At 34.8% G+C, this 13,074-nt stretch overlaps 1 protein-coding gene across 1 annotated transcript in view; it reads left to right on the top strand.

The window, feature by feature from the left end:
• LOC126832002 (polycomb group protein Psc) overlaps positions 1-13,074 on the top strand; it is a 34,589-nt gene that overhangs the window by 5,422 nt on the left and 16,093 nt on the right. The window contains exon 2 of the mRNA XM_050562681.2: positions 12,387-12,508. Coding sequence (XP_050418638.2) covers positions 12,388-12,508 — 121 coding nt within the window. The 5' untranslated portion in view covers position 12,387. The remainder of the gene's footprint in view (positions 1-12,386; positions 12,509-13,074) is intronic.

Below are 13,074 nucleotides of genomic sequence, written 5' to 3'. Positions count from 1 at the left end.
TAAAAAAAAAAAAAACATGCTTGGCACCTTCATTATTTGTTTCTTGCCTCATGCATAATTAAAAGGTTTCTCGCATTTGGCAGTGTTATATCTAAAAATGTGTTAAACACCATTCCGCTCCATACATCTGAGCTCATAATTGAAGTTGTTCTGTAATGGATTTCTAGTTTAATGGTTTATAAACAGTTAAGTGAACATTGCTATAAAACGGTGTCTTTCCGCTCTCGCGCTAACATTTTAATATAAACGGGGTTATAATAATCCGCGTGACGTGTGAAAGATCCAGGTCTGTCAGGAATTAATATACCAAAAGTTCAAAAGCCAGTGGTTCGAGTCGCGAGACATTCTCCACGTGTTAAGCACGTGTCGCGTATTGCTACCGACGGTCGGTGGTTTGTTTGATGCAGACGTCTAATATATGATTGCTTCCATGTTTTGGCGTATGTTGGTCGGGTTCACACTTACCCCCCTTGGACTCCAAGATTTTTGAAACTCGAGTCTACCTCTGAGATGTCTTTTCTTCGCAGCATCGTCCAGTTACGGATTACATATCGCATATAGCTGGTATCATTTACTGGGTGCTGTTTTATTCATAGATGATTTGGTTCAAATATGTCGTTATGTACCAGCATAATCCACCAAAAGGAAGTCATCGCAGTTTTATATATACTCTTGCTCATGGCACATGAACCCACATCGTTCTTAAAGCGAGAATTTTATATTTTCTAAGAAAGTCAAAGCATAATTATTTCTATGTCTTTTGCTCAATAGGTTGTCAACTCACTGTTATACGATCATAGGTATCATTCTCACACTTAAAACTCATTTACACCGGAAATAATAACACAGTTACCTCCGTTTTGAAGTTGAAAATGATATTTTTGCCAATTTCTCAACTGGCAATAGTGAATTATAGGATTATTCTTTAACAAGGTAGGACTGTTTATAGATACCATCTATTTTAAGGCTTTATTTTAATACATTTTAAAAATATAACTTAAAAATATGAAATGATCGCTTTAAGTTTGTGATTACAATATCTATTGATATGGCTGCTGGAGTGATCTGTCGGTTTTTTGGTGGTATTTTTCATTCAAACGTCTCCCGTAAGCTACAAATGCTACAAAAAGGACGATCTGTTGTCTTCAACTCAGAGTCAGCTGGTCACAAACTAGTTGGTGCGTTTCGAATACGGAATAAGGTATACATTGAATATGTTAACTAACTTGATGCTCGAACACAGTGTCTAATCGTATCTTTGTTCACATAGCATCCGGTGTAGCGGTATTTTAATTGCATGGCTTACAATGTGCCGTATCTATAAAATCTTACGTCTGTTTGCAGATGGGACTGAATCTTACAAATTGTATATAATTATAACACATTGGAAGAGAGTGGGGATAAAGAAGTAACGTTCTTCCTTTTTACAGTGTCAAATAAACTGACAGTTCCACTCATGGTCTAGAGTTTAATCGAATGTAATTATCTGGTCTATATTATTACAGCCTGTCAAACCAGTTACAATACAGTATGGATCTGTAATAGTAATAATATGAATGGTTGTGTAAATAGATGCTGTTCGGGTACAGGCAATCTGAGCATTTGTTCGGTTTGGTGGGGAAGGGGCGTTATTCCTACGCTGGAACATTTTTATAGTTGTGATTCACGGATGTATTAGAATAGACACATAATGTGCTTGCCAATACTGATCAAATATCTGTTTCGTTAATCCTAAAATAATAATGGCAATTATAGGCCTACATATTATAGAATATTTTAGAAGATATTATTAAACAGTTACAAAGCAGAAATCAAATATTTTTTTACTTTTTCAAATTTAGCAGGATTGCACCTTTATTCAAGAATATAAAGCAGCGAATTATAAAGCGCGGATTTTCACCCATTTTTATTCCAGAATTGAACTCTGTACTACAGCACGTCACATCAATATCCGATACATCTCTGTTTAAGACGCAGTTATCGAAGTACATGTAGAGATTCAAGTAAGGTGCTTCAATCAAATAATGTTTATGTTCGGTTTATCGCCTGTTTCTTGCACAGACTTCGTTTTATTTATTTTTTAGGTTAGTTAGCTTGATATTTTAGATCCAGATGAATTCTGGGATTTCCATCTTATAAAAGCCGTTACACGCCGTAACTGTTTATTTTTTCAACAGATCTCGTCAATTAACGCTAGATATCGTTAAAGTAATATGGCGTGTTGCCTCGCAACCCGTGCCAAAATTTGAAGACGGAAGAAAAAAAAAATGTTATTTTCTTTTTCTCGTTCAGCTTACTGTTACAAGACGAATAACAGCTGCGCACACTCACTTGGAATTATTTCTTCTTGAGCTTTTCCTGACAGCTTTAACAAGTAAACAGCGTTTATTTTCTAGTACAAACCAATAGATTTTAAACTAGTTATTTGCTGCGGAGTTACATCTTGGCACTAAAATTAGCCAATAAACTTGATCGTTACAGCGATAGTTGAATTCCGGAGGAATTAAGTTTCACTGCTGCAACAATTAGGAGAAAAACGACCGTCATTATCGTAGTATTCTCCACGGCATTTAAACCGTAAAATGTCATTAATATTTCAACCTCCGTTAGCTTAATGGAATTTGCACGCGCGCACGCGACACCGTTACGGAATATTGATCTGGGTGTTTTCTTGGCAGAAAATGCCATCTAGAAAGATAGTCTTGAACATATACGTAGATCATACTATCCAAAACATTTTGTGTCTGGAAAATCTGGACGAATAGTAAAAAATCTCGAAAGAGTATTTGATGAAGAAATATGTTCCATTACTTGAGCAAAGCGGTGGATAAAAAACCGAACCAGCGTATTGAAATAAATCAATATTTTGTTTCATACATAATCAGATATTTTTATGGAACAAAATATTAAAGGTGTTAAACTACAAATTGTTTAGCAATGCCAATATCTAATGTATTTGTACTAAATTACCGCTACATACTGATTTCATTATTCGCAATTTATTAGAAGATTGTTGAATAATTTACACGAAATTTTTCAAAGTTTACATCTGTTGGCGCCAAGTATGAATTTGCAACACTTTATTCATCGGTAATTCAATTTATTTAGGTGATATTCGATTTGGCGTGGTTGTAATTTATGGTAGTTATATGCTTAACTTAAATTAATGTGCTTACATGCGGGGTAAAGAGAGTACACGTATATGAAATAATTTCTCGAGTATTTAAAAATTAGACAAGGACAGCTGCCTAGTCGTTCGGATGGGACGAAAAACCGAGGACCCGTGTACACTTTGGCGTGCACGTAAAAGATCCATTGGCAGTTGGAATTCGATATAAGAGTAGGCCGTAGCGCCGCTGCCCGGGCAAAATTTCCCTCATAGCACACTGTATGGCGTATGCCCGTCTTCAATTAGCCCAGGTTAGGTGCAGAAGAGTAGGACGTTAAACCCTATTTCATTTCATTTCATTTAAAAATTATAGCCTAAACATCGTGTCTTCTGGCTCTGATAATGACCACGGTGAAAGGGTGATGGATTATTTGTTGTTTTCGAATTTATGCTATACCCGTGCCGTAAAGAATGTCATAATCAATTTACTTACTGACCGTGGGATTTTCGATAAGGGTACTAATTTCAAGTGTTTAAGTTAACCACTTACGTCTTAAATTTTTATAACTTTTTTCTTAATTTGTTCTCAGTTAGATCATTATTAATCCCCATGTTTTATTCCCATGAACTACCTTGCCTCTGATTTGGTACAATCGTTATATCGTAAGTGTATTGTAATGGAAAGGAATAAGATTTAAAACAATTATTTGGTAGTTAAAAGATTCCAAGACGCTTAAAAGAACTATCCCAGACCATTCACTGCTGTTTAGTCTCCTCTCTCAACTGGAAGCGTTTCAAATCTTAACACGGTTTTTAAGAAGAAATATTTCGAACTAATTTTTGGGACAATTCCAGTTTTGTTTGGTTTTTACGTTTTTTAGAGTTAGGTGTGTTTGTCTGATTGCTATTAGTCATAAATTAAAATAGTCTGATATTTAATATTTACCACCATCAAAATGAAATTGAATTGCTATGACGCAGGAAAAAGTTATTTATTAATGCATGTTCCGAAAATTGAGAAATCAGGCTTTAGATTACATAGTTTGAAAAAAAACTCATGAAAAACAAAAACGTAGAGCTTCTGGACAAAACTATATATATTCTTTAATAAATCCGTATTTATCATTTACCTGCCTTGTGAACTTTTCCGATAAGACAGAATACTGACTTTCTTTCTTGAAAAATGATATTGGAAGAGAATTACTGGTAGGCTAAGATTATTTGCCCCTGTTTAGACATTGTCAATTATCGTTTATGTTTCTACCGGTTTTTGATATAATCTATCTCGAACAAAGTTTGTTACAGGATAGTTTATATGTACGTACAGCGTTATAAGGTAACTAACAAAATAATGATTTTTCAACAAGATAATAAACCCCTTACAGAAACGGATGTGGAAATGATCTATAACGAAGGCGTAATTTTGCGTATTTCTAGGACTAAAAGGATAAAAGAAAAGTTACTATTTGCCAAGGTTAACAAGTTGCATAATGTTGATGTTTTCCAGTCTTTGGTTGAGTTTTTAAGTTCCGGCAAATTGTAAATTTGGTGAGTTTTTATCTGTGTTCGGTGCGTGTTTGGAGAGAAGCCAGAAAACGGAACCTTATTGTACACGAGGATTTGCAACATTCTTGGAGTCATTTGGTTAGATTTTACAAGATACGAAACTAATATTTGTTCTTTTTATTTAAAGCTATTGACTGGTAAACAAGTTTATGCTCGTTTATATTGGTTTACAAGGGTGTAACTAACAACTCGTTGCTAAATTCAGTTGGTATTTATTTTCGAAAGCCATTTCAGTAGCGTAGAGAATTTGTTGGGTATAGTTTGGACTTAAATTCCCGAATACAAGTCAATGATTCTTATATGATTTATAGAATATTATAGATGAATATCCGGATATACTTGTTGTTCTTTTAAGAACGCCCGATTCCTCATCGCATTTCTTCGGGAGGCTTACATAGCCAAAACGTTTTGTTGTACTTTTATGTATCCAGTGAACGCAGTGAACAGTCCATATGCTGATTACACTATTTTGCCTATACCGTTTTTTTAGGACTTCGTATTTTGTCCAATGGTTTGGATTGTTCGTACTTGGTTTTATTTTATTTTTATAACACATTCCCTGAACGTTAATCTGGGCAACAAGTATTTTTTTTATGATATTTATATAATAAACTACAACTTTATGGATAACATTCACTAGGTTTATTAACTGCAACGGTTCAATGAGGATACTCTCACCGTTATCAAGCAATGATATTACGCGAATCCACATTTCATTATCAAAATGATAAGTGACTTTCAAACATTGATTTAAGTTAATCATATGAAAAGGCTCAATATCAATATGAGTTAATCACACGTTACATTTGGGGAGCTACTGTGGGAAGAAAGACCAAAGACTCTTCTACTCGTTGGCGTACACGTAAAAGAACCCTTGATAGTTGGAATCTGAGAAGACCGTGGTTCCACTTTACGGGCAAAATGTCCCTCATAGCATGGCGTATAGCTGTCTTCATAAGCTAGGTTGGTCGAGAAAAGTAGGACGTTAAACCCCACTCCTTTTAAAGTCAGAAACTGCAATTATCGCGCATCTAATCATCTTTACGTTAAATTAAGAAAACATGGGTTTACCTAGTAACGGTGTTTATTACATGTATATACTAACTCGTTCTACTGATACACCGTTTAATACCAGGTTCTAACCTCGGCATGGAATTTATCAACTGTTTACAAAACCAAGCACACAAAATTCTGATCAAATATCACCTTGAAACGGATAATGTTTATCCGGCTTGAAACAAAAACAGCTGAGTGGAAGTATTTTATTTCTGGAATAACCAAGACAGCAAATAGGAACACATCGTTTGCCCTCGTAAGAATGCCACTTATTCTTAGTTTAAATATATACGTCACTCTGCACCATCACATGACCACTGTTATTACAGCCGGGATTTTGTGTGTAATTTCAATCACGTGACGTTTATTTATTTACACGTGAAAATGTGTTTTTACTCATATACTAAACTTTACAACCCTGAAACAAAACACGACAAAGATGGCAGTGAAAGTGTGTAGAACGTGCGCGTGTTTTTGCTCTTTCGAGCACGTGAAGGAACCGTTATAGTCACAACAAGGGCGTATCGAATGACAAAATATCGGAAGCAAAGTGATTAAATGTAAGTTGAGCCTTGAACAAAGAAATAATTAAACTATCTCCCTTTTATTTACAACAGCTGTTTACTTCCCGTTGTTTTAACCTCTCCGTTGTCAGGGGTATAAATTGCTTTTGAGGTTCAGGATAAACGACAAGGCCAAAAGCACGTGCTTTACCTATATTATATTTACCAAAAAACCCTATAGATGCGTAAATCCTTAACCGTTGTTTCGAGAAGTTGGGGTTTACATTGATTCAACGAAAAGCTTTCAATGTAAAGCCTTTTTAGTGGACCATCAATCCAGTGGCCCAGTATAAATAATTGCTCACTTCATCAAATCTGTCAGTTGTGTTCCTAATCCATTATGGTCGTCTGGACTGTTTTCCCAACAAACGTAAGGCCAACGGATCAAAGATGTTGTAACCAGCACAGCAACACCACCCAAGATGGCATCATGAGTCTCCATTAGTTATACCATTAACTTTTCCCCGCAATTTTTGTTTTGTTTTACGTCATGCTGCATCGTGTAAATGTTAAAGAATATTGCACCGTGTGGACAGATATCCACATGTTCCAACAAATCTGGATATGGTGATGTTTTGTACAAATGTGTGATTGTCTGGATGGGGCACAATATCTAAATAATGTACAAGACAATGGGGATTATTACACTTGGCTATCATTTGAAAAAAAAAACAACAAAAAATTATTAAAACACGTAAAAAAAATATTTCAATTTAAAGGTATATACTTTAACACAAGGTTTTATATAGTCTCATTTCATGGGAATAATCAATGCACATAATTTCAGGATATTATTGAACATTTTAGGAACACTGCACGTTTATTTTATACACAGGAAAAAACCCTGCGCGTGCGATAAGATGATAAAAATGAAAATAAGACAACTTGTCTGCGATATCACTTTCGGTGGAAGCGGACGTTTATTGCTAAGAACACCAACAACCACCTATAGCGAATTATTGGAATCAAAATGAACCATGTATGTTAGTCCCGAAATGACCTAGTTCGTGTCGAGTGAACGTTAAAATCCATGTCTGTCTCATTGTTTTTCAGTACTATTAGCGGACAGTTACAAAAACATGTTCGATGATATTTAACCTACTATGTGAACTGATCTAAGTTTATTCCATTGATCTGAGAATCGTGATGTGCTGAAGCCATTCTGTCCACTGTTGTTAATAGAAACGCCAACTAAGAGAGAACGTGATTTTGAATATATGATTTAATATCTAATGAACAATCCCGTTTTTTCACTCGCATGTTGTTAAAGATGTCTGCCTTTGTATTGCAGTTGTTTTATTCTATTGACGATCAATGTTCGAAAATATTTGAAAAGGTCTTTGTTGTATTGATAATTTTATTTTCGTATTGTTCTGTGAAAAGGGAAAGTGGTTGTTTCAATGGTGCTTGATTAGTTGCTTGTTGACATGACAACAGACAAAATGATGCCATATAAAAACCAATTTATATAAATATTGAATCAAGTTGTCAAGCAAATCGTGTCCTTCTCACATCCATGTTAAACTTGAATCGCAGAATTGGCGCTATTAAGCACGTGCTTGTATTGGACTTGCTAAAACACGAGCTATCATAGAAACTGACCGCTAATTATGCTCAGAGGTTGTAAAAACTGACCACGCATGCCTGTTAAATTAGCTGCCGAGAGATCACGTCCTTGCTTTGTAAAAATGATAATCGTTAATGAGAAATCACGCGCAAAGGGTATCGACGGTCGTGGCACCTTGTCATCCTCGACGTCATAGCACGTGCTCTTTTATCATCTATTAGCAGGATTAATTGACATTAAATGACCTTTAACCCCGGTAATTATATGATGATGGGCGTAGCCGTGAATGTGAGTCTGTAATTAAGGTTAAAGCAAATAATTGTGACGAACTAATAACGGTCATGATAGTGCAACAATACTTTGTGTTGGCCATCGTGGACAAATTTTTGACTAAATTAATATATTACATGTCCCGTTTCTTCGTCAATGAGTCTATACAATTTGCATGTCAGTTTGTATCATTTTAGATAAGATTTTTTCTCACGCAAGAAATGTTCAATACAAGAATCCCGTTTTACAATAAAGTAGAAACATGCAAGTCTTATCCTTATAACCGTCATTCACACGCTGTACATAATTCCTCAATGGCATTATCATGGTATAGCCTATCAGTTGAGCTGCTCTGGATTCCTCTTTTTTTTAAGAATGAACAGGTCCTCGTGTATTGTTCAAAATTTGAATTATTTTGTCTGCTATATAAATAAACTATAGGGTTATCATTATAAGACCTGGCGATTTGATTTCCTTAAAAGAAGTGAAATATAGTTAATATCAGTCAAGTAATAATTTTTTAGTTCCGGTCAGACATTAATGAGTATTATGGCGATTTTGTCAGTTCATGAAAGTGCAGACGTTTTAATCACTGCCTTACTGCACCGCACGGAAGTAATAAAAGGTTACAATTTGTTGTTCGTTTAGAAAACGGGTGCATGTTTTGTACGATGATACTATTCTAACAGTGATTTTATCTTCCGTTCGTATTTGTTAATGTCATAAAGACATGATATGGCCGCCTCAGGGGATTGCTTACTTACAAATTGAGTAAATGGTTCCAGCTGGTTACCAACTTTCGTCTGGGAGTTGTAACACTCTATTGATCTCGACTACATCAATGGCACCTTTAGCTTCTGTCTACCAGTCCTTTTGTTTGATCATTGAAGCGTTACGGAAGAAATAACGAAAGTAACTCATGCTTGAAACTGACAGAACGAATTATTGACTCAAGAGTAATGGAGTGTAATTTAATAGACCTACATGAACGAGGCATAAAATGAACAATATTGTCTCGATTATCATGACAATTGTAACTTGAATAATTTTATGAGAGTTAAAGACACTTCATATACATGTACGAAAAAACCGCGTTTAGTTTGCGATGGCATATTCATGTTTTTAGCCGGTCATCCATAAATTAACATATACAATATTGTCACCAATAAACGTCCCCACCCCTCCACACAGGAGTTAAAATAATACTCATCAGGGGTTAACATATTATTTTATTAAAAACAAATCCCATATCCCTAATTTTCTACAGTGGTCTCTTTCCTAGAGTTTGATAAACTGTTTTGTCTTTATTATCAGATTAATAGATTTACGTCATATGATTCCAACACAGTGGTTTACTTTTATAAACTCCCGCTGTTCTATGACGTAAGAATAACCATGCAAGGTACTTCTTCCCTTGTCTCTTTTCTGGGTTTTAGGTTAGCTTAATGAAGTTTAAGAAACGGACTAAAATGATCTGATTGTGTGTCGGCGTTAATAAAAAAAAAATCCTATAGATACATGTATATACATTTTAAGTAAGCAATCCCCTGAGGCGGCCATATCATGTCTTTATGACATTAACAAATACTAACGGAAGATAAAATAGAATAGTATAATCGTACAAGAGAGAGAGAGAGAGAGAGAGAGAGAGAGAGAGAGAGAGATGAATTTACATGCAAGTTTTTGTAACTCAAGACGGTTGTCATAGATACAGAACGTTTCACAGAATAAGGGGGGGATTATTCATTCGTATTATGTTGCAATTCCCAAACTTATTTCTATTGAAAGAAAATCATTCATTCATTTTAAACCCAATGACGACGCCTTATTGTGTTTTTATGTATTGAATAGCTGTGAAAACGTGACTCGCACGGTAACTCAAACCTCGCGAGATTTCATTCATTAATATCATCACGCGCTGACCTTGGGTCAAGTAGCTCGCGCATGTAATTTCATTTCACACGATCAGATTATTCATAGGATATTTTTTGATGCGCTACGTTATGTTTGATTTTTTTAATAATTTTTCTTGACAAGAATTCCCTTGGAAAATAAATACTCACGCTGTGAACGTTTAATATTTCAATATGGCTAATAGTGATTTTAACTGGAAGTGACAATATGGCCGTAAACAAAAACTGATATAATATTTATGTACATATGTTGCACAATAAGTTAGATATTTCACAAAAACTATTAATATGTACCTGAAAACCTTTAGGTCGATATACACGGATCAAGTTCATTGTGTGTGTGGGTGTGTGTGTGTGCGATTTAGATCTTTTAATATGAATAACTCTGTCAGTTCTGTTAAATAGATTAAACTGATAAATATAGAAAACATCTACGTAGAATATTGATTTAGTGTAAACTACAATGAATTGATCGATCTCTAAAATTTTGTGTCGAATGCTTCCACAAAAAAAAAGGAAATGATTCATTTTATTAGATAAAGAATTAATTTTAAAATCTGAAAAGAAACAATAGAAATTGTTAAGACATCATTATAGTTATTCCGATAATTATTTAATTAAACCTTTATGGCACATGCAGTTGGATAAATATGAACGTATTTAAACACATGCCGAACTGTCGACAACACGAATAGTTGTTTTAAATTTGGGGGCTATTTACAGATATTTTATTTTGTTATATCAGCGTTATTTTGTATTAGTATTATTAATATAGATAAAACAAGGTTTAGCCCACGTAACTCTCATAACTAAATTTAAATCTGCACGTACTTTAAACAAAAGTAGTTGGGCTGTTTAAATATTCAACTAAATATAAACCTGTCTTGTAAGGTGCTTGTAAATTGGGTAATGCAATGGGCAGGCGAATGGTTAATAATCGAAAGTCTTGTTGATAGCATGTTTAATGCTTGCATGAAATTTTTTGCCTTATGAGATACCCAATTTGTTGTATTTTTTTAGATGACGTTTATACATTTAAGATACGAGACAAATCCCCTCTTTTGGCACGAGAAACAGGTTTATGTAATTTTGATAATATTTAGATATTTTGTTTAATGCATCAATAATCGCTATTTAAATTTATCCATTAAAGGGTTTGAATGGGTTGTAAATTAGAAGATAAAACTTGAAAACAGGGATCCGATGTCCACGGGGTCGGGTATAAAACATAAAAGTGTATAAAACAGAGTGAAGTCAACTTCAGCTGATAGACCAATATGCTTTTTAGTTCGACTACTTTTTTTTGTTGTTGCATATGGTCTAAAAGTCTATATATGCGTTTCATTGCGAGTGTTCTCTTTATACGAATAAAGGGACATAAAAAGGAATGGTCTGTATAGGAAATATGTTTGTATTTGTGCTTGTCATCCTACACACCATTGATACACATTATTATCGACAAGCCCAGTTCGGAGCAGAACAGTAGGACGTTAAACCCCATTTCATTTCATTTCGTTATCGTCAAAAATTCCGATCATAGAGAGCACAAGACAGAAAATGTCAGATAAGGACACTTGAATATATTGAAAAAATTGAAAAATTCGAAGTTTTCTTACTGTCTAAAACAAAATATTAGGCGCAGTAGTGGCATAATACCCTGTTAAAGTCTTACCAGAGTCCTGTTACTGTGTAATATTCTGTTTAAAGTATATGGGTCGTTTTACTGGCGAAATGAATCGATATTCCAAGGTTTTCATTCTTCAAGAAACATTTGATAGCAGGCGTCAAGAACTTTGACTATATTCAAAAGCAATATAATGCAATTTACATGACATGATTTTCTCTTTAGACATCATGGATTCAGACATACTTTATCTTCTTAGTGGGGAATTAACTAGAATAATTTTATAGACTTTTTGTAGACGTTTACAAATCTGTGTAGTCAATCTTATATCACATAATATTAACATAGCTGTGTTCCTTACGAATTATACCAAGATACGTGCTTGGGTTTTCTGAGACATGACTGTCCAGTCGTGAAATGGAAGGAGGTTGATATGTCGCCAACTATCAACCCGAACCATTTGAGAATATATTATAAACTTGTGGAAATTATATTTGTTTGGTTTACGGTCCTGGGTCTAAATCAAGCATACTTCGTATAACTTAAAAAAAAGGAAATACAAATTCAATCTTACACTTTGTTATTGGCTGTTCCATCCAAGCAGATGGAAACATTTATTAGTAACTATATTCCAAAGCATTTTTTTTATTCCACGTCAACGACTTCTATGGTCAGAAGACTTGAAATTACGATTAATTTTATCTTCTTTCTCTTTCAGAATGAGTGGGAAATCTTCTGGGGACAGAATGAGGATAACGGAAGTTAACCCACATCTGATCTGTGCCCTGTGTGGTGGATATCTAATAGATGCCACAACTATTGTTGAATGTCTCCATTCGTGTAAGTTATGACGTTTTATACAGTAATATCCAATCAGTTTAACTGTATTAACATCTTGTTTTTACCCCAATTACTAGTATTACGGAAATAGACCGTTAGCAGGGCGCTGGCACGATAATCTGGAGTCCCCGGGTTCGATGTCGGTGTTTGGCCGAGAAAGGTCCTTGGGATTTTGTGTCCGCTAAAGAGCCGTTGAATGTTGGATTTCAACATAAAAGTAGGTCGTAGCGCCGCTGTTCAGACAAAATTTCTCTCATAGCAACTGCATGGCGTATAATGCCCATCTTCATTAGCCCGGATGGAACAGAAATGTTAGATGTTATACTCCATTTCATCCCAGTTCATATAATATTACTGACCGATTTTAAACCCTCTCCCAAATTCTTAAACTTAACTCTTGTGTGTTGCATGTTAGTATAGACGGGGCTGGCAAAATATCAGAATATATCTGTCATTGAAATCAACCGGTTGTGAACCAGGGTACCAAGGTTGGGATTATGTTTATCTTTTAATAAATGCTGGACAGATTCTGAAATCGAGTCGCAATACCAGCAGGGAACTGAATA

The sequence above is a fragment of the Patella vulgata genome, chromosome 9, assembly GCF_932274485.2.
Source record: "Patella vulgata chromosome 9, xgPatVulg1.2, whole genome shotgun sequence".
Taxonomy (NCBI): Eukaryota; Metazoa; Mollusca; class Gastropoda; family Patellidae; genus Patella; species Patella vulgata.
The sequence above is the reverse complement of the archived record's forward strand: the minus strand, read 5'-3'. Positions and strand labels throughout refer to the sequence as shown.